We start from the raw sequence: 23,449 nt of genomic DNA, 5'->3' as shown, positions 1-23,449 counted from the left end.
GAACAAGATGTCCTGTATTTCTGATGATTGAAGTGAAAAGTCGTGATCAAAAGCACGTAACAAACATAATTCTGAAGACACATGTTTTTTAACTCATTAAGTGGATTTACTTCAAAAAGTGACTTTTTAACTTTAAAATGTGTTCTTAAATTTTATTAAGCATTACCTTTTATTTTTGAAAAAGTAACCATTCTTGAAACTCAGATGATCCTACCTACAAACCACAGATTCAAACCCAGCCTTCAACACCCAAATGTTGTCATTGAATAAAAGGTTTACCCAGTACCAGGCTTCTTAATACTTCCGTTCTTTTAGGTCCTGTAGTTTTAGCTACATATAAATCTATGGTCTGTGTGCCTGAGTATGAATGCCTGTTTTAAGCATCTCATAGAGTTTAATGTGAGGATTACTGCTATCTCAGCTTTAAAATTCATCTTGTTTCTGTCACATTCACATTCTCTGAAAAATTCTTTTGCCAGAATTTTTCTTCTGGGAAGCCTCCAAGAAAAAGGAAATCAATTATTATCTCATTTGCTTCTCCTCTGTTTTGCTCCTTTGGAATGTGGTTGGAGATTGTTTACCCACAGGTGATTGTTTCACTGGGTTCTGGTGTGAGTTGTTTTGTCTCATTGGCCAATCAGTGCCAAGCTGTGTCAGGATTCTGGAAAGAGTCACATGTTTTCATTATTATCTTTTTAGCATTGTGTAAGTACCTTTTCTGTATTCTTTAGTAGAATATAGTTTAGTATTCTTCAGCTGAATATAGTATCAAAATAATAAATTAGCCTTCTGAGAACATGGAGTCAGATTCATCATTCCTTCCTTCGTCAGGGCACCCCGCAAATACAATGTGTTTCTGAGAAAATAGGCTTGTGAATAGCAAATATAGAGGAGCTGCATGTTGATGCTGGGCCAAGTGCTTTTTGTTGTGTTGGTCATACCCCTTTTACACTTTTTATGAAGGAAAAATCAGTAGCAATGTGAATTCTCCCCTCAACTGTGTGGCTTGTAGGCAATTGCAGTTAGAGTAGTGGTGATCAGGAACAGACTTGTAGGAGCCAGCAGATCTCCTTCTTGCAAGTTCTTGCAGGCTTCTCATAATAATTCATGGCCTCATCTTTGGTTTCCTTGAGTCAGTGACAGCTGCTGCCCAGAGAGGGAAGAATTCATTTCTTATTCCTGGAACTGGACATTGCAGGGCCTGTGTTCATCTCCCTGTGGTCCAGCTCTCTCTGAATCAGATAGGCATTATAAATCTTCAAAGACTGTTGAAACCCATGTTTTGACTTTCAGTACCTAATTGTTAGTGTCTGGACAGCTTTTTCAGTCCTAGAGAAATCAGTGCTGTCTGCAGTTGGTTCTTCAGAATCTCCGCTAAACCCACAACTTTGCTGGAGGTATAATCTACCTCAATACTACATTCCTGTCCATGGGATGTTTTTATGGGATCCAAGTTCATTGCAGGATTAGAGTTTAATTTTTTTATGGGCTCAGCTTATGCTTTAGTGATGATAATAATTTGTGAAAAATACAAACTTGTTGCATGAAGTCACAAACACATGAAGGAGTCTTCCCCATCCAGTAGGCTTTGTTGGGGAGAGGGAGTCACCTTCAGTCTTTGGGCCAGAAGAGCCAGATGTGAGGTCCTGGTGACCAAATACCACTTCCTTGAGCACAACAGAGGCTGACAACTTGACTCAGCAATGCTGACAATTCACCTGCAGTGCAGTGTATCAATTTGGGTGCAGCAGTTCAAGTTAAGAAAACTTAACTTTCTGAAAGAGTGGGAGAATTGGTATTGTTCCAGATAAGAAAAGCTGATTGGAACATCATTAGTCTTCAAATGTAATACATTGCTTTTTTTTTGCAAAATAACAGGCTTTCCAGTAGTAGATAAGAGGCTGAAAATAAATAGAAGAAAAAGAAGAAAAGAAATGTTTAGATTTGAAATTTTCAACCTAGAGTACAGTTAATACAGCACTGGAATAGCTTGCTGAGGAGATATAAGAGTATTTGAAAGAAGCCCTTAAGGACAAGTTAGACAAAGATATGTTGGCAATCACAGAGGTTAGATTTATTCTGCCACTGTGAACAAGTTTGAGTTAGATGCCTGCTTGAATTCTTTTTTTGATCTACTTTTTATTAATAGCTGATTCTCACAATGAGGACCAAAATTTCTCCATGCAAAGACACACACGTGTCTTGTTTTCTGGGGTTCTGATTTGGAGAAGAAAGACCTCCCCGGGCTAAATCATACAACTAAATGTTAACCTTTTTCCCTGTGTGGCATAGCTCAAAGATAGATTTAAAAGGTACCTCCAATGTTTTAGAACATAGTAAACTGAAACTCCTTTCACAGTGGGCTGAAGTCTTAAATAAGCTGGCCTTATTCTTTCAGCTGGGTTACCTTCTTTGTAAGTGTTCAGTTTGATATTCTATTCTGACAACCTCCCCATGAGAAATGAAGTTTTATTTTAGTCTTGTATTTTACTGTACTTGAAGTATATCTATTTGAAGAATGAAACCAGTAACTTAATTTTCAGTATCTGAATTTCTTCAAAATATTTCTCTCTGGACTCACATACCCTTCGTTCTAAAAATGGTCACAACTAGAATATTTTACAAGAGTTTGAATGGCCTAGCCATTATACCCATCCATGGAATCAATCTATTTTATTTAATGTTACTCTGATATTCTCACTTACATTTAACTTTTGTAAGAATGAAGTAGAGCAAACTGTAACTTCACTCCACTATTTGTTGCTACACTCAGTACTTGTATCTTTTAGCCAAAAGACACTTAAAATGTAAAGTTTTGAAATTGTTTCAAGAATAACCAGGTATATTCTCTTTTTTTTAATTTCTTTTTTCAGGAACTGCATCTGTTGCTGTTGCTGGTCTTCTTGCAGCTCTGCGTATCACCAAGAACAAATTGTCAGATCACACAGTGTTGTTCCAGGGAGCTGGAGAGGTAGGTATTTTTATACATTGGGGAAATTGTACTATGATGAGTTTTATTAATATTTACTTGAGCTACATGTGTCTAGTAAACAAGACGGTTAAATGAGTAGAATAATTACTAACACCTGCTGAAAGTTGTTTTTTAGTTCAAATGTAAATTTACAGAAAAAGCTCTGTTCATCTGGTGAAGCCTTATGTTTTTCATAAGACATTATTTGGAGATCTGCTATCTTTTTAGAACTTCAAGTTTTAGCTCTTCCACTGTAAATTATTGAACTGCTCTTGATATAACCAAGCAAAACATTTTCTGAAAGATGAGGAAATATAGTGGAGAAAGTAAACATTACATACTTACCTGAGTCAGTGTAATTTAGTAAGAAGTGCCCCTTTGATTTTTTTTTTTTTGCATTGAATATAGTTTTTCAGTATTCTGCATATTAAGGTCAACCATTTCTGAAGATCTTTATGCACACAATTTTTTCATACTAATTTTTGAGTATTAATTTCTAAGCCTACACAAGTGCAGTCTGTACTTATCTATAGTGTGGCTTGTCATCTCTTGTATGAAGCCTACAAACCCATGCTGGCTTCTTTAATCTCATTAAATATTTGGTGCTATGTCTGCAGTTTTCAAAATGGATTGTATCCATATCTGCCATGTCATCACCTTACTGTATCAAGACTATCCATGTTTCTGGATTTCCGTCCCATGGTTTTCTTCCATGTTCAATAGGCAGATGAATTTATAGTCTAATATTTATTTTTTTGTCAATAGTTTTAGTGTGACTGTTGCTGCAAAGAGGTAATGGTAGTTATCATCCCTGCAGCAGGAGCTGTTTTTTAATAAAACTACTTATTTCTTAACAAAAAAAGGAAAACCTCACTTGGTTCTCAGTGAAAATCAGTGATAAAGAACAAGAAAAAGAACCAACACCAAAAAATACATGTACAGGTCTGTAATCAGAAATATTCAGCAGCTTGTTGGCTTGTTCTGTTGCCTGATTTTCAATCTGTACCTGTATGGCATTTAATCTGTTGGATGAAATATTATAAAATCCAGTAAGAATGAAAAACGTTTCAGCAAAGATTGATACATGAGTTTTTCTTTCCCCTGCTTTGACTGGGAGCACAGCCAAGTCTTGAGTTACAAAACACATGAATAGTAGGTAAAAGGAGGCTTACCTTTCTGATGGACATCTTAGAAAAAGATAAGAGCAAAAGCTCTTGTGTTTTACTTTCTGGCACACAGACTGCTATTTCCTTTAGTTTAAATTACAAAAATTTCAAAGAAGAAAAAACATTTCATGTATTCTGAGATGAATATCATGGACTGATAGAATGGTTTGGATTGGAAGGGACCTTAAAGACCATCTAGTTCGACCCCTGCTGTCATGGGCAGGGAACCTTCCACTAGACCAGGTTGCTGAGAGCCCCATCCAACCTGGCACACTTCCAGGGCTGGAACTGTCATTATGTGGAATCAGTGTTAGTTCTAGCATTTTTTAGTTTCCAGCCTCAACATTTATTGTGCTCTCCACACTCTAAGAGCCATCTGAAGATTTATCTACACTACGATTTATCTGTATGATTTAAGATCTATGCTCTTCTTCTGCGTTATGGTTTCTAATTACCAAATCATAGCTACAGTTAATTAAGTTTATTTTATTAAAAAATAATGATTCCATATTATTGTTTATTAAAATTATAAAACTTATCTAAAGTAGTAGGAAATGAAACACGTGAGCAGGGGATTTCTTTAATTTCTTGTTTTGTACTCTACTTTTCTTCTTTTTCCTTCAGGCTGCATTGGGGATAGCAAACCTCATTCTTATGGCTATGGAAAAAGAAGGGCTATCCAAAGATGCAGCTACCAAAAGAATTTGGTTGGTTGACTCGAAGGGATTAGTTGTAAAGGTAATACAATTTTGTCATTACTTTAAATATCATGATACTTACTTGCATTCTGTAGATAAAGACAAGAACATATTCTTTGTGAAAGTGACTGCAACAATATCTCTCTTGGCATAGTGAGTTGTTTTTCTTTTCTAAAGTTTATTAAATTAATGACAGACTGCCATGTTACTTGGCGGGGGGGATGATTATGCTTGGAGTTCCTGTTCTGTTTCTCTTAGGGATGAGCACAAAATGAAGAAAATTTTTCAGCAGTTCATTAAAAGACGTGTAAGAAAAGAAATGTTCAACTTTGGGGTTTAATATTTCCCATCTAAATGCGACTATTATTTGTTAGCACAGTCTTGGACAAAGATGTATAGGCACATTACTAGGATAGCAGGCAAGTCATCCTTCTGCAAGAACTGAGATGCATTGCAGCAAAAAGCTTCTCTGCCCAGTGATACAGCTCATGTTGCAGATGTTGTGGTCTGCAGTGCTATCAACACTGGTCAGAATTTGAAGCTGCTGAGAGACTTCATCAGTCACCCTTACCTCATTCCTTCCATGTGCCAAAATAAAGAAACATATTAATTCCATGTGCCAGAATAAAGAAACTGGTGTTCTTTAAAAGGTGGTTATGTATTTAGTAGTTTGTGAGCTACTTAAAGGAAATAGATGAGAGGCCAGTTGCCTTTGCTTTTTCACCTTGCTGGTCAGTTTACAATATTTGTGTCATCCTTGTTGGTACCACACTTCACAGTGTTCTTTGGCTATCTCACATTAAACGGCTTTTGTGGTTCACATCTGTGGTTCACATCTGTGCATCAGGAGGATGCATTCTTCAGGCAGTGTCTCTGACTTTTTGAACAGCATCACAGCACCTTTCATTCATACTGTTAAAGGGAAAATAGTACAATCATAGACATTGAGATGGGAAAATATTACCGAGGTCATCTTGGTCATCCCTTGCCAGAAGGCAGAAAAGTAACCTGATCAGGTACAGAAGAATGCGGGTATCTAGGACACAGATTTTTTTTTTTGTTCCCCTCTGGTGCTTTTGTTGTTTGTTCAATGCATATTTTTAATCCTTTTGGTTTTCATCTAATAATTTTTAAGTGATTTTGCATCCAAACATAAATGACTGAAGGCCTGTGTATTGTCTGTGGCTGCAGAAACCTCGAGGCTGCCTAAGAGTCATTGAGTTGCACCATTTCTTTCACCAGAGAAACTGGGCATATCAAATTATACTATTGAACTAAAATCACCTCCTGAAACAAACTAACAGGGGCAGAAGTGTAGGAACTTCACAGCCCTGAAGCAGTAAAAGAGGTCTCTGCTGCATATCCGTCCAGCCGGGGTGGTTAACCAGCCTTTCTCTTTCTTCTCACTCTCTGGATTCTTATCCCAGTCTCTTCACACCTCTCACTGCTAATTTGCCAGTCAGCTGAGAATCTGGGCTGTTGCTCTTGGTAAGCAGCGCCTCATTCCTTTCATAGGTTCTAAATTTTTAGTGACTCGGTGACTGCATTCTTTCCTCACCACCTTTGAGCTTCTGCGCTCTCAAGCAGTGCCAAAACGAATCAGTGTCTCCCACAGCCTCGATGTTCCTTTCCTCTGCTTATTCTTCTTGGTGGAGCTTTAATTTGGGTTTTGTCCAAAAAGCAGTCCACTGAATTTCATGTCCTGCCTGGAGTGTATTTGTGAGCTGTTTGTGATCGCCAGACATAACAGCTGTCTGAGGTAGATTAGGGCTGAATTTGTGGCCAGATGTTGATGCAAGCAGCAGGAACCAACGGTGCATATTTCAGGTCATTGCTTGTGTTCCTGGAAGACCTGGCAGCACCAGTTTTCCCATCTGGCTGTCCTGAGGGGCTGGAGAATGGGTGCGTGCTTGCTGCTGTGCTGTGTTTGAGGGACATCTGTCAATGCAAGGCCTGGGCTGACATAAGGAAATGTGTCCTTGGTCTAGGGCTCTGCAAGTCCTCTCTTGGCTTTCTTCTGCAGCAAAATGTTCCCCCACTGAAAAGTTAAAAAAAAAGGGCAAAACACCCTCCCTCCAAAGAAAGAAAATACAATGTAAGCCTCAAGAGGCTTGAGATTTAACTGCTGGGAAGTTATGTATACAGTGAGTAAATAATTAAACTATTCCTGGTTCCTTTTTCTGGCCTGATAGAGAATGCTGTGATTTAGGTCCATTTAGGAAATTATTTTGGCTTTAGCTGATTGCAGAAAAATGCTGCAAGGCTTGAAGAACTTTCCAAACTCATTGATGAGATAAGAGAAATAAAATGAGAAAGATTTATGAGAACAAAATCAGATCTCTATTATTACAAACCCTTTCATTATTACAATGGTAAGAATTACCAAAATCAGAGCCTAGATCACCAGTTAATCAAATTTTGCATAAACTACACTGACACTTATTTCTTACTACTAAGGACATGTATCAATGGAAACCTGATAATAAGAGTCTCTTAAAATTTCCCTCACCAAAACCTCCTTGATCAAAAGAATTTTATGTGAAGCAGGGAGACCTTTTCAGTACTAGAGATATTCTGATCAGTTGCTTTAGCAGTATGAGGAATAACAGAATTGCTGAAGACTCAGCAGTTACTTTGTCCAACTAAACTAATTTTTACATCATTTATATTCTATGCTGGTCTTTGATCATTAATTTTGCAATGTGTTATTATAGATTTAAATATTGTTTCTCCTTTCATCTACCTTCTGTAGAATTTCAACCAGTTCTAAGAAAAATAACCTGGGAACTGTTGTTGACCTGGCTGCAGTTTCCACCTTTTTCTTATTCCCCCACCCTCAAAAGCTGCCACGAAGTCACTTATCAGGCTTTTGTTGCTGAATTTTTCCTTTGTGGCTTTTTAATTTTAGTTCAAGTGCAGCTGTGTTTTCATTCTCTTGTTAATTTTATTTTCCCCCCATGGGAACCATCTGTTTTCATTAAACCAAGCCTGATGACCAACTTTTCTGCTATGTTGTGGTAAAAGAGCTGGTGATGGAGCTGTGTTTGTTATACTGTCCATAGTTTTGTTCTATAATCCCTTCTAGAGAATTTACAGTGTTGTAGATACTGGTTTGGGGTTGTTGTTTGGTCTTTTAAAGTTTCAAAAGGTGAAAGTATTCTGAACAAACTGTTTTCCAAAGGTGGGTGAGGAAGTTTTGCATATCATATGCTTAAAACTGTGTAAATTTCTGAAACTTACTGTCTTAAGTATCCCAGTGCATTCAAGTAGAAATTTTAATGCTTAATTAAGAGACACTTTAAAGTTGGTTTTGCACTCTTGAGTACTTGAAGATTATACATAATCAGTTGGGGCTCACGTTTAGTTCTGAATTTCTAAATTATCACACAATCACAGTCTGTCTGATGAATATATAAGGGTTCTGTATAAAGACATTGGTGGGTAATGTCTCCCACATTCCATTCCCCTATTCTCAGTGTTCCCATATTTTTTTCTGTTAATCCCACAGATTACAAAAGTGTGTGATGTGTGGTGAACACGTTTTGTGTCTTCTTTAAAGCTGCCATAGTGTCATGTTTAGCTGTATTAGTAGCCAAGTCTTAGTCCATGAACTTTAAAGACAGTAAATTCTTTTGTGTCAACTAGTTGAGAAGAGGCAGAACGTGAGAATATTGGGATATTTATAATGTTCACCATTGTCTGAGCATTTCAGTAATGTGCTGCAAAGGCTTTTAATGCTGTTTGGTTTGGTTTAGTTTGGTTTGGTTTGGTTTGTTTTTAAGGCAATAACCAAGAACAGGGTAGGGTGATAGGCAAGAGGATTCTTGAAACTTCCTAGGAATATGATACAGTTAATAAGGCATTTTTAATATTTAAATAGACTTAGTAGAAACTTCCCCCACCCCCCGCCAAGGATGGCTGCTCCTGTGCTGAGGATGGACAGGGAATATTCCTGGGCTGCCAAACATGCTTCTCTTGCAGTGAAGTTTTTCTATAATTTGCAGGGCATTTTTGTGCACAACATAATCTCTAGTGCACAAAAGTTGTTCCTTTGCAGAGGGATGAATGTCATCCTTAATTTTAAAGAGTAAGTCACCATGGAGAAATGTTTCTTTTTACAGTTTTGTACTCTATTCTTTCTAGTTCAGCACGGTAATACTTGTGTCTAGTCGAGTGATATGTATTCTAAATATATTAAACCCTGTATGACAAGCACAAGAATATTCACTGAGGTCTGATGGCTGAAGGCCTAAAATATTGATCTTCTAGTATCAGAGGAAGACTGAAATAGATCTCAAAAAATTAACAATTTCTGTGGTCCTGATTAATTATAATGGAGGTAACCAGGTAAACCTGTAGATAATCACATAAAAGTATTTCATTTTTCATCCTCTGTCCCCCATTTCATTATCCCTGGCAATTTTATTTGCAGAATATTCTTACTACTAATTAACTGTCATTGGATATAACCCTGATTAAAGTTCATGGCTTGGTCAAAACTGAATAAATACATGGTTCAGTCTTTGCTTAGAGAATGATGGAAGAGAAAGGGGGACATTTGGAATGATACCAGAATTTCAGTGCCAGACTCATATAACAAGTGAAAGAATTTTCAGAGCTCACAATGAAATATCATAATATTGAACTGAATCCCATCCAGACTGTCTGTTACTGATTTTTAAAAAAATTTTATCAATAATAATTCTTGTAAAAAGTTTCAATTTCATACTAGATTAATTTGATAATGTTTTTAACTTTTATATATCACTGTCTGCCAGTTCTGCTAGCTTTTAATTATTTCTAGCTTTCTTTTTATCAACAGTCAATTATTCTGACACTTCTGTTTTTGATCAGTTCTTATATGGCTGACTGCAACTGGCTGGGACTCTTTGAGCCAAAAAAATGATTAACATTTTAGCAAAGATGCAATGCCTTGGATATCTCCAAGGTGCCACAATCACTCAAAGCAGTTTCTGCCTTATTTTACTCATGTACCATCCCAGCAAAGCAATTCTTGTCTGCTTCATCAGTTTTTCTGATGCCTGGGGAATTAATTTGTGCACTTAAATCTCATATTTGTCATGTTCTATATCAAGTACAAGTTTTGCAAAAAGGAAACATTAATTTCTCTCTGAATGCTTGTGGCATTACTCATGCTCAGTGAGTAATGTATGAAAACAAGGGAGGACGAGGAAAAGGGTGATAGGTGGGGTGTTTCTCTAAACCACCAAAACCCTTTGCCTTTGCTGGCACCTACCTCTTTGACACTGTGTGCATTAGATATACTGATGAGATGGGGACCTAATTTGGGCAGTTTATTATTTCTTTTGCTCATGCTCTGTTACTGAAAAAAATTACTGATTCCATTTTCTGCTGTTCTGTAGATTTGTGATTTGCTCTGGTTCTCAGATCGTATCTTCTTGAAATCATTATCTTTATAAATTTTATCTTGCCTGTTAACCTTGTTAACCTATTAACCATGTGTGCTTATTTACATGAAAAGGGTTCTTTATAAATTTTATAGGACTAACACAGCCCTACTTTTCCAACGATGAGTTTTAAAGTCAATGCCTGAATTGTATTTCTTACTGTAATTGTATATTTTACTGCCAACTATTATGACATTGTCTCCTCAAAATCTTGGGGTTTTTTCACACAGTTGGCAACAAACTGTTTATTAGTTGTGTACCCAAGTTGCCTGGTTTAGTGTTAATGTATTTTCTTCACCTTTAGGTGTTAGAGGATGGGCCTGATGAGGAGGCACTGTCACTTTATAGAATCTCGGTATGGGGTTTTGGGAGGGCTTACATGGCTCTGATTTTGGCTTCCTAAATGAGGTGGCACAGGAGTGCCTGTCACCTGCAGGCCCTTGGACTTCAGCCAACCCCTGCCCAGTGAGTCCATAACTCCACCCTTTTTATTTTGCATTTTGTGACTTCTTGTATCTGATGCTGTCCTGGAGTTCTGGTTGTGGGCAGCCTGGCCTGTCCCCTCCCAGCCCGCTCTCTGTGCCCCTCCTGTGCCACCTTTTCATGATTCTGGGGCCTCCCCATGGAGGTGTGTCTGTAGTCCCTGCCTAGAGTTCTCAACAGCCTTTGGACCAGGGATTTACTTGTGATGAAACAGATAAAAAAGCCACACAGAGACCATCTCCCAAAAGAGAGGTGCTTCACTACCTTCTCCTATGACTCTTAACCACATTTTTGGGTTTTTTTCACAATTGCTTTTTTGTTTGTTTGTATTTAAACTCTGCAGTAGGGAATTCACAGGAAAAATGCAAGTAAAACCAAAACATTTAAAACATTTGCAGTTGGAAATACTCAAGTTACTAATGGACTGCTTTGCTCCCTGGTCTACAGTTTTCATGTCTTTTGTGGTTCTCATGTCTTCAGTATTTAAGAACCTCAAATTATTTTACTAATTTATCTGTGTACTGATCTCTGAGCTCTTGTTTAAATAAGCCACAGTTGACACAGTGCAATGGAGGCAAGTGTTTATATAAATAGATCTGTGCCGCCCTGGTTGCGAGAGGGGCCGAGAGGCAGCGCAGCCGCGAGTGTGGGACGCGCGGTCTCAGCGCGCTCTGCCTCCTCGCAGCTGCTCCCAGCTGATGGGAAGAGCAGCCCCTGGAGAGCTTCCAGCAGGCACGGAGCTGCTCTGCTCTTCAGCAGCCCCGGCAGAGCCAGCTCCAGCCGGCCGTGGCACTGGGCTGCACAGTGGTGGCATTTGGAAGGTTTGCCTCCCGTTTTCTAAATTCCCATATAGATGTCTGCTGTGCGGTCTGGTCTCCTGTTTTTACAGCTGTTTTCTATTAAAATTCTCAGGGTTTTATTGATGGGTCATTTTTGTTTGTTGTCTGAGCTTCAATTTGACTATAATGTGATGATAAGGGTAGCATTCTGTGAAAACTGTGATGTACATTTGCTTGAAACCTGATCTCTGTTGATCAGACCCTTAAACTAAAAACTTCAGAGCCCTCCCTGAAACTGCTCCCTATGAACTGCTTTCATTTCAAATCCAAAACACAAACAATTTTTTCATAGAACTATTAACTACTGAGTCCTGTTACTTCCTTTTGCTCCTTGAATTGAAAGTCCTGGTGTTCATGTGACGGTGTTTTGTAATAATAAAATACAATACCAATGACTCTGACCCATTAGGCAGTAGAGACATTTTAGAATTGCCAACATCTTTCATACATAATGTCACAATCAGAGAATGCTGCCATTGTTTCTTTATCTCTGTACTTCATCTGCTGATTTAACACAGTCCACCTTTGTAATTCATTTGCTAATAAAGAATTTAGTTCATATTACTTTCCATCTCAGATACCACAGTGACTTCTAATGTATCTGTTTTCAGGCTGCTTTGTTCTCTTTTGTTCAAATCCAAAATAACCCAAAGGTTTCTTGTTGCAGAATGATACTGTGATAGAAGCAATACTTTTCCACTATAAAGTAATTTCTGGCATTTTCATTTTGAGTTTTTCGACTTAAGGATTATTAATCATCTTGTGTGTTATTGATATTCTCAACCTTCAGTATTCTAGTGAAAGTATATTGTGTGGTTTATTGAGGCAGTCTGATTATCCATCCAATACTATGATTTCCTTTGTGATATATTAGTTTTTAGTAGTTTTTTTGGTTGCCTGTTTTTATTTTCTGGTTTGTCTTTTTTTTTTTTTTTTCAATTGAAGCAAAGTTATTAAAATGCCCCCAGAAAATTACTTATTCTATAAAAGATAAAAACATATGAGATTATATAGCATTTTAAATTATAAGGCAATCATCTTGGTGCTTTTAAAATTTCTTTCTTGGAATGAGGAATACATTTGAGAAGTAAAAGCAAGAAGAATATATAGTCTCTTTTTCTCACTTTGCCTTCTTCTTTCTGTTGAAAGAGTTTGTGAGTTTGTGTCCTCCCCTCTAAATAGCTGCACAGGTATCACATTAAATTTCTTGGTTCATCTGTGGATTTCAGTGTGAAAGACTGTTTGGATTTGGGTAGTGTCCCTTGATGCAGGAGTGAGACATATATATTTATGTATATCTACATATGCTCTGCATAACAGAAAACATAACACACCTTTAGACAGCTGATGCCTGGCCTGGAGGAGTCCTCGTACAGCTATTCAAACAACAGTGCAATAACATCCTTTGGTCGCAGCTCCTTGAAAAAATCTGTCCAAAAATCTCTCCCCTGTGTGGTGAGCATTGAGGTGCTCAGTGAAACAATGGGACTGTACAGAGGTTTGGTGTACTGCAAATGTCTTCAAACTGCTGTTTTTTCTGAGCCCTTTGCATTGGCTGAATGAATTGTTAATGATGCTGAAAGACCAAGACAGTGGACTTAGAAGACATATCTGAATGTGACTTTCTACTTAAAAGACTCAGAGCTTCATACACAGAACCTCAGATCTCATTCAAACTCCTCAAAGTACTGTGTATTTTGCATTTTTTCTTTTTCCTATTAGGAGAAGAAAGGAAATGCCAGTAAGCTCTGTGCCATATTAGTATTTTAGGATTATGGAGATGCAGGCAGACCAGAGAAATTTCTGATTTATGCTGCTTTGTGTTGATCCTTTACTGCTCATTTCCCAGCAGCCACAGTACAAAAGCTGGCTAAGCCAGGGCTGGAAATGGACATGTCAGAAGATGTGATCTGTGCTTCTGGAAGATGTTTTAGTCAGAGCAGCTCAGCACTGACAGGTCCAGCCACTTTGCACACTCCAGTGTCAGGAAGGAGACAAGACAGCAAACCACACGAATCCAAAATTGAGACATCTGCATTTTGGCTCCATCCTCTTCTTTCTGCTGGCTGACAAAAACTCTGTGATTTCTTATTCCAGCTATAGGCATTCAGGGATGAACGTCTGGAAGCTTGTACTAAATGGACTGGCAACCCCTTATTTTAAGGAAGATAGACAAAACTGAATTGTCTATTCCTTCTTGCTTGCCCTGTTGGCAGGGTACAGAGGAAAGCTAGTTATGCTCTTGCTGCTGCCTTTCTACTTGGGGGAGAGCAGAACTTAAGAATTTATCAGTTTGTGGAGAAAAAAATACTGTCTAAAGGACTGGCCTCTAAACTATTGAAGTTTTGTAATCAACTGGATGGTCTTGAAATCTTGGATGCAGAGCTTAGGGAGGTGTTATGTAGTTCCTTTGGGATCACTGAATTAACAGTGAAGATACATTTCTGACACCTCTCCTATGAGGAGAGGCTGAGAGAATTGGGATTGTTCAGCCTGGAGAACAGAAGGTCCCAGGAGACTTCTATTGGCCTTCCAGTACCTAAAGGAGCCTATAAGAAACCTGGAGAGGGACTTTTTATAAGGGCAGGGAGTGATAGGACAAGGGATTTCATCTTTATATTGAAAGAGGGTCAATTCATATTAGACATTAGAAAGAAACTTTTTTATAGAGAACGTGGTGACACAGTGGAGCTGGTTGCCCAGAAAAATTGTGGATTCCCCATCCCTGGAAGTGTTCAAGGCTAGGTTAGAGGGGCTTTGAGCAACCTGGACTAGCAGAAAGCGTCCATGCCCACAGCAGGCTGGGTGGAGGGAGATGGTCTTTAAGGTCTCTTCCAACCCAAACCATTCTATGATTCTAATTTATTTTAAAATATAAATACTAAAAAAACCCCAAAATTAAAAAAAAAAACCAAACAAACAAACAACAAAAAACCCCAAAAAACCAAAAAACAACTCAACTGTATGATTTCTTTTATAAGCATTTTTCAAGCAAAAATCTCTATGCACATAGCTGTTGTTATTTTTGCTAAGACACATAACTTAATATTTCATTCTTAGTTAATATGCTAGAAAAATATTTACTTGGAGACATGATCCATGATGACTAATGGGATCAAACTAATTCAGACCAAAGCTGAATAAATAGGTAAATTTTAAATTATTTGGGTTTTTATTTGCATTGGGTTTTTTGTTTGTTTGTTTGAGTATATTTTTTTATAATAGTAGAATATCATGTGTGAAATTAACAGCAGATAGAAATTAGGGTAAGGCAGAAGTGAATCTGACCTGAGCTGACCCATCTGTCTAGCACTAGTCTCTTTACCTAGCAGCCTGAAAAACATTGCAGTGGATCACATCCTTACTGTTTGAGTACTCCATTGTAGCCAATTAAATGAGAGATCATTGTCAATGTCAGGACTTTGAATTCCTGGTGTTACATCCGTAAGTGTTTTAACACCTACTCAAAAGCCAGTCAAGTGTAAAACTGTATAAAAAAAGAAAGTTTGCTTCATGAATGATTTTGGTTGTTTGTTTTGATTGAAATTGAAAATGAAAGAATAGCAACATTTTTATCCACTAAGATGTCAGCCTGATCTCTTGGCTGTGAAAAAAAAAATTAAAGGTCACCTTTCCTGAGCAATCTGTCCAGATCTGCAGATCCTGGAGGGGCTCAGAACTACCAGCCTGCTGCAGCCTGAGCAGTGAGCTGGTCACAGCCCTTGGAGGTGATGTTTTCTTCCTTGGTAGCCCAATGCAGTCTCCTAGAGGCTGTGTTTTAAGGTCAGGTGGAAAACTGGCCTCCTCAGCAGCAACATGATGAACCATTAAGGAACCATCTCAAGAAGCAGCCTGGGACTGGATGGTGGCCCAGGGCACTCACTCCTGGTTCCTCAGCAAACCTGCCTCCAAGTGAGGCTCCATCAAGCATTTCAATTCCAACCAATCATCAGATTAGAATAAGAGTGGCTTTTATGAAAGTGTTTTGAGTTAATCCTAGCAACAAGCTTTTGGTCTGGAAGTCATAAATGTTGGGATTTTGTTTTCTTTGCTGACTAAAAAGAAAGTTTCATATTTTTCCCTTCAAAATATTAAGGAAAATTGCTGCTTTAAAATGAGAAGGGTCTAAATTGTGCGTGCAGACTGTGGGGACATCTGCTGGGATGCTGGGAAATGGCAGACTGTAAAATGCATACCGTGGTGGAATGATGCAGGCATGAACATGCCAAAAATTATTAATATTGCGGCATTCCCTCAGGACTGACAATTCCACATTTTATCCACAAAGGAAATCAAGTGCCCCTATCTCAGTATTTCTGTGCTGATCACTTGAGGATCACTAAAAACCTGCATAAGCCCATCCAGATATAAAGATGTGTAGAGAAAAGAGAGATCTGTGGAAATGCCCTGTAATCATGGGTGAGCCAGAAGAAGCTGGCGTGCTGTGGGGCAGGGCAGCTCAGTCAGCCCTGACCACATGGCAGCTTCCTGTGGCACCCCTGGGTGCAAGTGCTTTCCTTGCAGATGGAAATGAAAAACAGCCCCTTCTTCTGCCCACCAGCTCTGGCAGTGGCTGGGCCAGCTTCAGTCATGGAACTGGTATGGCCACATGCTGCCACACTGCAGAACTGTGGTCTGAAATGAAGCATCAGCTTTCTCAGTTTTGTTAGAAAAGCTAATCGTGGCTTATGTCTGATGGTGTATGCAGGCCTAAATTAAGCCAAAATGTTCAAATTCATAGACTTTGGTGGAATAATGGAATGAATTCTGTTTCAATACTTCCATGTAGCCTTAATAATCTTGCTAAGATTAAGGAAACTTTCATTTTACCAGTTGTAAAAGGTATGACTGGGGAGATGATACACACCTGTTCTGGCTATTTGGTCAAAATTACATTCAGCATTCAGTTTTCCTCATGTACTTCCCTTATATATCTGTTTAATCTGCATCTTTCTGTCTGAAATTGAAAGATGTTTGAAGGGCTGGAACCATCTTCTAGACTTGTGTTGAAAAGTGCCTTTGCAGTGATATTTTCTGCAGGTCCAAGACTAAAACAAGGAGCAGAAGTGTGCTCATTTCAAACTTTTCTGCTGAAATTTTCGGTCTGTGTACAGACAAAGCTCTGCATATTTAGACAACTATCAGCATTTTCACAAACTCTGACCCATTTTCACCCTGCACTCCACATTACACTGAGCTTAAACCACTTTGCAGCCCAAGTCAATGTCAATGATATTCTATATCCCTTTCTCCTGCATGTTTCATATTCCATTTGGACCTTGTTGGCCATCGGTGGGTGGAAATTGCCAGTAGAGATCGGGCAAAAATTTTTTCACAGCTGAGTCAATTTTGCTAATGCAGAAACGGTGCAGCAGACATCTGGTTAGAATTATTTTTATATTCCAGCCTTAATAATGAATGACTTAAATATGAAAAATGTGAAGAAAAATGTATGCTCCGCTATAGTCTAAATACTCATACCATATAGTCTCCATGCTTTCAGGCAAGAGCAAAGCTGAAAAAGCTAGGATAAATTTTTATTTTGCTAAGTTACAAATCTCGTATAATTGCTCAAGTAGGTGTTACTACTGTGGTGTTCTACAGCTATTTTCAATTTAAAGTACAATTACTGAATTTATTGACTGCTTAGACAAATAGATTAGTCCTAAATTATCCTGAGCATATTAGCTGTACGCAGTGTAACTTCATTTGATATGATAGATGCAAAAATAGAAATGAAAATAGAATGTGTTAAATCAGATACATAAACAGGATATTAGGTTCTAATAAATTTATTTTTCTTGTTCCATCCTCAGGGCCGTGCCTCATTAACACATGAGAAACAGCGTTTCGCCCACGAACATCGTGAAATGAAAAATCTAGAAGATATTGTTAAAGATATAAAACCATCCGTGCTAATAGGTAATTGCTTTGACTTTAAGGCAATGACCTTATTCTTTGTTGAAAAAAAAGGGGATGTGGCTTTGTCTGAAGAGAAGATCAAGTTCCTCTGAACAGAGTTTACCTTTGTGTGTTTTCAGAAAACACTGGGTGCATACTGGACTCTATTAAGCAACTGAACAAATAGTAACTATCCAGGCATGTAACACTGCTTTCATTCTGAGCCATCCATTTTACAGAGAAAAGAATCTGACTGGGTTTAAACATCTGATGGAGGACCTTACCACCTTCCTAAATTACTTCTGGTGTAATGTGGAAGGTGTAATACAAATAACCTCAAATTTAGAGTGAGAAAGCTGAGCTAAGCTCATATAAAGCTACGCAAATATGAGGCTGCTGTATCTGAGTCCTCTTTTTGCTCACATTTAGGTCCTTAGCCAGCAGTCCTCTTTGCAGACCAAAACGCAGATTTTACAAAGACCTTTTCTTTTGTAAAAGCTGAAGGACTGTGATCTCAATAATGGATTGCTCAGCTCTCTATAGTTTGGTTATTGTATTTCAGTGACAATTTCAGGAGTGAACTGCAAGTACTCTTGGTCTTCTTTTAAATAAGACTTGAAGATTAATCTATCTGGCTAGTAAAGCCATTCATCAGGTGCTAGAAAACTGAAATGCCACAGTGCTAATTATCCTACGTTTTACCAGCTACCTTTTTTACTATGCCTACACCACGTGGTCCTTGTTCAGTAAAATCCGCTTTTACCAGTGGTCATCAGTGAGGTAAATGAAGTGTTTGTTTTCCTGTGCTACATGAAGATATGACTGGAAGAGTGGTCCAGAGAATTTACTTAGTATACTACAAGGCTGAAAAAGCTAGAGGGACAGAAGAGTAGAATGTATGAATATTTATCCAGATGAAGGTGTGTGGATGCTTAGGGAAGATTTGCTGCTATGAAATACGGGTTTTACTGTGTGTAATCTTTATGTGTAAACCTATGTGACTCTCCCTCAAGGTCACTTTCTCTTATCAGTTCTATGTAGTGAAGTCTCTTCCATCAGAAACAGCAATAGAAACTAATATTGGGGATTTTTGGTTTGAATGATTAGACATTGACTATGTTCCCTGGAGTACCAGGAGTCATGGGGAAATACGCTGATAGTCCTCCCACTGTTTTACTTAGCTCTGTCTGAGAAAATCCTTATTTCATTGCCTGCAATGGCTCAAGGAAAAGCCTTAATTTAGATAGACCCAGTCTAAGAAACTGCAATTAAAAAAAATAACTATAAGCATTTTGTTTTACCTTAAATCTGAAGAAAGTTGTCATTCTTACTGTTGGCTGTCCAGAAGCAGTTTTAGGAGACATTAAACACTTGGCAGCTGCAGATTTAACCAGAAATTAAGGTGTATAACAGCTCTTACACAGCTTTCATCAAAGACAGAGTGGCTCAGCTGGTCTGTCAGAGCTTTTGCATCTAAGCATCCCTGTCCATGCATAGAAGGTCAAGTACAGAGAGCTCAGAGTTGCAAAAAATAGTATTGTGTGACAGATGATACCATGTTCCATGTGGAATCAGTCAGAAGTTACTCTGAGTTGCCTTAAAGAAATGTTAGTCCTGAAGCACAACCTTTTAGCCAGTTCTGGGCAGTGAGAGCCCCTTTCACCTCCCCCCAAAGGACCTGGTGCTCTCCTCAGGCAAATCCCAAATGTCCTTTTAGACTGGGCACTGTCAGGATGCTCATTTGAGCATCACTGACAAGATGTTACAGTACTGACCTAAGAAAGGCTCAGGTGCCAGGCTCTCCTGTCCCAGCCTGGGTTTTAATCCATTTCCACTCCCCAAGAGAGGGGAAACAAGCTCTTCTCCCTGCTTTTGAAACTCAGATGCTGTGTGGAAAGCAGAATGGAGTGTCAGGCACTGAGGTCTTTAAGGATGAAGGAGGGTACATTCTCTCCAAGCCACGTGAGAGAGGCCTGTGGTAAAATAAAGTAGTTTTACTCCAAGACCTGTTTATCTGTTTATTTTCAGTGAAGGTGTGGATATCCTTGAATTCCCAGCTCTTGGAGATTATTCAGAAATGCGGGTGTATTTGACATCTCAAAAACATCACACACACCCCTCTTTGGTTGTGAATTGTCTGAGGTCCAAGATCTAAGCACTGGCTGCAAGTCTGCAATGCAGCAGAGTGCAGCCTAAGTTAGATGATTTCATCCTGCAAGAGTGGCTTTCAGTGTCTATGAATAGCATTTATAAGTGTGCGAATATAGGGATTAGAAAAGCATCTCTGGTGCAATGAAGAGGGATGTATTAAAAAAATTGTTGTTGTCAGGGAAGGCCTAGACTAAAAATTATTATTTGTCAGCTCAGCTCAGATGTAGAAGGCAGAGACTTCACTCATCATGTCAGAAAAATCTGAACTGTGACACTGGATTTGAGAGAAACTATCCAGTCTGTTGCACAGAACTATGGGACCCAGAGCTGCATCTATCTAGTCCATACTGGACCTAGCTGCAGGTTAGGTGATGACATTTTAATCTTACATAAAGGGCCTGAGAAAAGGGAAAGGAGAAATTCACCAGATTATACAGGGGCAAATAGGTTCTGCCTTGTACTAGGGATAATACTGAGGTTTCACTGTTGCAAATCTTCTATACAAAACTTTATTTCAACTACATGTTAGGAAAAAGGTTGAACTCCACTTTAAAGAGGGAGAAAAAGGAGCTCTGTTCTTTTACAAGTGACATGCATGTCTTACCTTGAACTAATTTGTCTACTTGTTATATGTGTGCTTTTCTTCTTTAGGAGTTGCTGCAATTGGTGGTGCTTTTACTGCACAAATTCTCAAGGATATGGCTGCTCTAAACAAACGTCCTATAATTTTTGCTCTCAGCAATCCCACCAGCAAAGCAGAATGCACTGCTGAGCAGTGCTACAAATACACAGAGGTAACCAAAGATAAACATCTTTCCAGTAGAAATCATGAAAAGTCTGAAATTAAATTTTAAAAGTGAGGAGGACAGAGGGTGGAGTAGCAGGTACTAATCGTGTCTCTGTACATAGATAAAATTAGTTAAATTAATTAATTTTTTTATATTTTATCAAGACAATTTCATTGAATTCACCGCGTGCTTGCACTCTCATAAAAACATTTTATGGCTTTTATTGGTGTAGGCAACACTTATAATCTTTATTATAACCAAAGCATCAGTCACCATCAATCACTAGAGCATTATGAAGTATATCATTTTGTGTAATATATACACACAGTGACATTTGAGATTTCATAAATACTCTTTAGGGTAAGAAAATAATTCAATACATGAAACAGAATCTTTAAAATCATTCTGTATTAAGAACTGGGGTAATTGACTCTTCTTAAAACATTTTCTTTTACATAAATGTAGGTAAAAATTAAGAGAACTATGCTTGTTTATTTGTTTTAGAAGTACTGATAACACATTATCCTGTAATTCAGCCTAGAATTTAAAATGTATATGTACCTGACTGTATGTGTTTCATAGTGGGTGTATTTGGCTTTCTTGTCAAATACAGGGCATTTTGAATGACAGTTTCTCAGTGTTTAAAAGACAAATTTAGCATGTCCATTCTCCGCAGCCCGGATGTAATTACAGCACAGTGCAGGAGCCAGGGAAGCAATCTGCATGAGGGGTTGGTTGTAGTGGGTATCCACAAGTGCTAAACAGAGCAAAAGACACTCTGAGATATTTGATCTGTCACCAAAACATATAATAAGCAGGCCAGGATTATAGTGCATGACACTAAACTAAACATAATATTCTTCTGAAGAGCTGAATAACAACTGTGGACTATTTTAAAATGCACTATAGTGCATTTCAGTTTCCAGTTCTCTAAAACAGGCAGAGATATTTCTGATACAAAGTGCCTCTGAAGTATTTAACAGTGATATTTATCACTTTAGCAGTGCTAGCATAAATAAAGGCTGGCTTTTCTTCCCCATCTAAATTCACTGCTTAAATTTCAGGGTGCTCCCTCCCCAGAGAGGCAGGAGCCAGGGCCCTTTGGGCTGCAGGCACCAAGCCTGTGCAGTGCCACTGCCACATGAACTGCAGCCTGAACTGAGTTAGAGGCAGATCTTGTCCTCAGGACAAGTGTTGTGGTGTGACCTGTACCCATATAGCTAAATTCCCCTAATTCCCCCAAGCAGGGTGGCTCTTCCCTACTGCCTCCCTGCACCAGTCTGGGCATGATGCCTGGGCCCTACCTGGCATTACCCAAAAACCTGCTGGGAAACTTTCTAATGGTTTATCAGTCCTGGCAGGTGCCCGAGTTGGTGCCTTCACCCTGCTCAGTGTGTGACAAAGAGGGGCCCCCAAGGTCCTGGCAGAGCAGGTTCCACACTGACTTGTGCTGCTGCTCTATGGGATGATGTTCCTGGGACAGAGCCTGCAGCTCGGTCATTCTGTTGAGCTGTGGAATGAGCTCAAGGGCCTGCAGTGGGGGACTGGGAAGAAAAGAGAGCTCTGCCTGCCCACAGCTCCTCAGAAATCACCCCATCCAGAACGTGACATTTAGTTGCCTTAGTGTCACTTTTTTGGATGCTTTGCCATTGGGAAAAGTAGCATCACCTGTTGCTACCATAGCAGTATTGCCCACTTAGGGTTTTACAGCTCTGTACTTCCCATGGAGCTTCTTCTGGCATGAATGCACAAAGTGAATAATGGCTGCTGGATTCAGTTTCCCTCCTGCTAAATTGTAGAGATCAGGTTAGACAGCCACAGAGAATCACCAGTGATCTCCAGGATCTGCATCCTGATGAGATGATGAGAGACATATTCAGGCAAATAGCTCTAACACCCACTCAGAAGAGATGCTAAAGAGATTCAACCCAGCTTCCACAGTGGTGGATATTTAAAAGGATATGAGAAATATTTCAACAGCAATCTCTCAATTAATGTGCTTTCTTTTTCTTCTTACAATTTAGGGACGTGGGATTTTTGCCAGTGGAAGTCCTTTTGATCCTGTCACTCTTCCAAGTGGACAAACTCTCTATCCTGGACAGGGTAACAATTCCTATGTGTTCCCAGGAGTTGCCCTTGGTGTTATTTCATGTGGAATGAGACATATTGATGAGAATGTATTCCTCACGACTGCTGAGGTACTGTATTCAAAATTATTTAAATTCCTTAATTTAGTGACTTAGTATTAATGAACAATTAAACAGGAAGAGCTAAAATTTAAAACATGAAAAATTGCTTTCTGTGTAAGGCCTTTATTTGCAAGGTGTGTTGTTCTTTATAAATTGTATTTGGACAAGTAATTTTAAAAAGTTAGCACATGGCCTAGGGACACCTGACATAAACTGTACCTTCTGTTGGGAAGGAAGAAAAATAAATATTTCAGTACTGTGTTTTACATTTACCACAGGTAAATGCACATGTGTACAGTTTGCATGCACAGGCATAGATTTGATTTTAGAATGAAAGGAATTACTGTGATTGTTGTTAATAGCTTTGGGGTGACTCATGTGAGTGTTTTGCTTACAAAAATAGTTTGAATTTGAACTATGGAACATTAAAAAGATAGGGAAAAAAAGCTGCAGCAATTAGCAGATGTGTGAATGTATTATTCAGCTCCTTCTCTAAGGAATATTTCATTCCAGATTCTTGCTCCTTCTGTGCTCTTCATGGTTTGAAGGGAAGAAAATGGTCCTTGGCTATCACTCAAGGGCAGCTGAGAGGCAGTGTGATCCTGTGACAGGCAGTATGTCATACAAAGCTTTCTTAAGGGGTGGGCACTTGCATGCTGTCCTTGTTGGACAGAAATTCAGAGATTTTTTTAAGGTGCATGCTGTGGCATCTTTTAAGAGGTTTGCTAACAGCCTGCCCTCTGTAAGAAAGACATTCACAATTTCCATCTTTAAAACCAGTAAAAAGCCCAGCCTGTCTCCACTGGCTTTAACCATCATAAAAGGGCAATGATC

The 23,449-nt window shown here is 38.7% G+C and overlaps 1 protein-coding gene across 5 annotated transcripts in view; it reads left to right on the top strand.

Moving 5' to 3' along the window:
• The window catches only part of ME1 (malic enzyme 1), a 154,033-nt gene that overhangs the window by 124,791 nt on the left and 5,793 nt on the right, over positions 1-23,449 (top strand). For all 5 annotated transcript variants that reach the window (XM_064412539.1, XM_064412540.1, XM_064412541.1 and 2 more), the window contains exons 8-12: positions 2,874-2,971; positions 4,762-4,875; positions 17,403-17,508; positions 20,290-20,432; positions 22,451-22,624. In XM_064412539.1, coding sequence (XP_064268609.1) covers positions 2,874-2,971; positions 4,762-4,875; positions 17,403-17,508; positions 20,290-20,432; positions 22,451-22,624 — 635 coding nt within the window. The remainder of the gene's footprint in view (positions 1-2,873; positions 2,972-4,761; positions 4,876-17,402; positions 17,509-20,289; positions 20,433-22,450; positions 22,625-23,449) is intronic.

This window comes from Passer domesticus, chromosome 3 (genome assembly GCF_036417665.1).
Source record: "Passer domesticus isolate bPasDom1 chromosome 3, bPasDom1.hap1, whole genome shotgun sequence".
Classification (NCBI taxonomy): Eukaryota; Metazoa; Chordata; class Aves; order Passeriformes; family Passeridae; genus Passer; species Passer domesticus.
The sequence above is the reverse complement of the archived record's forward strand: the minus strand, read 5'-3'. Positions and strand labels throughout refer to the sequence as shown.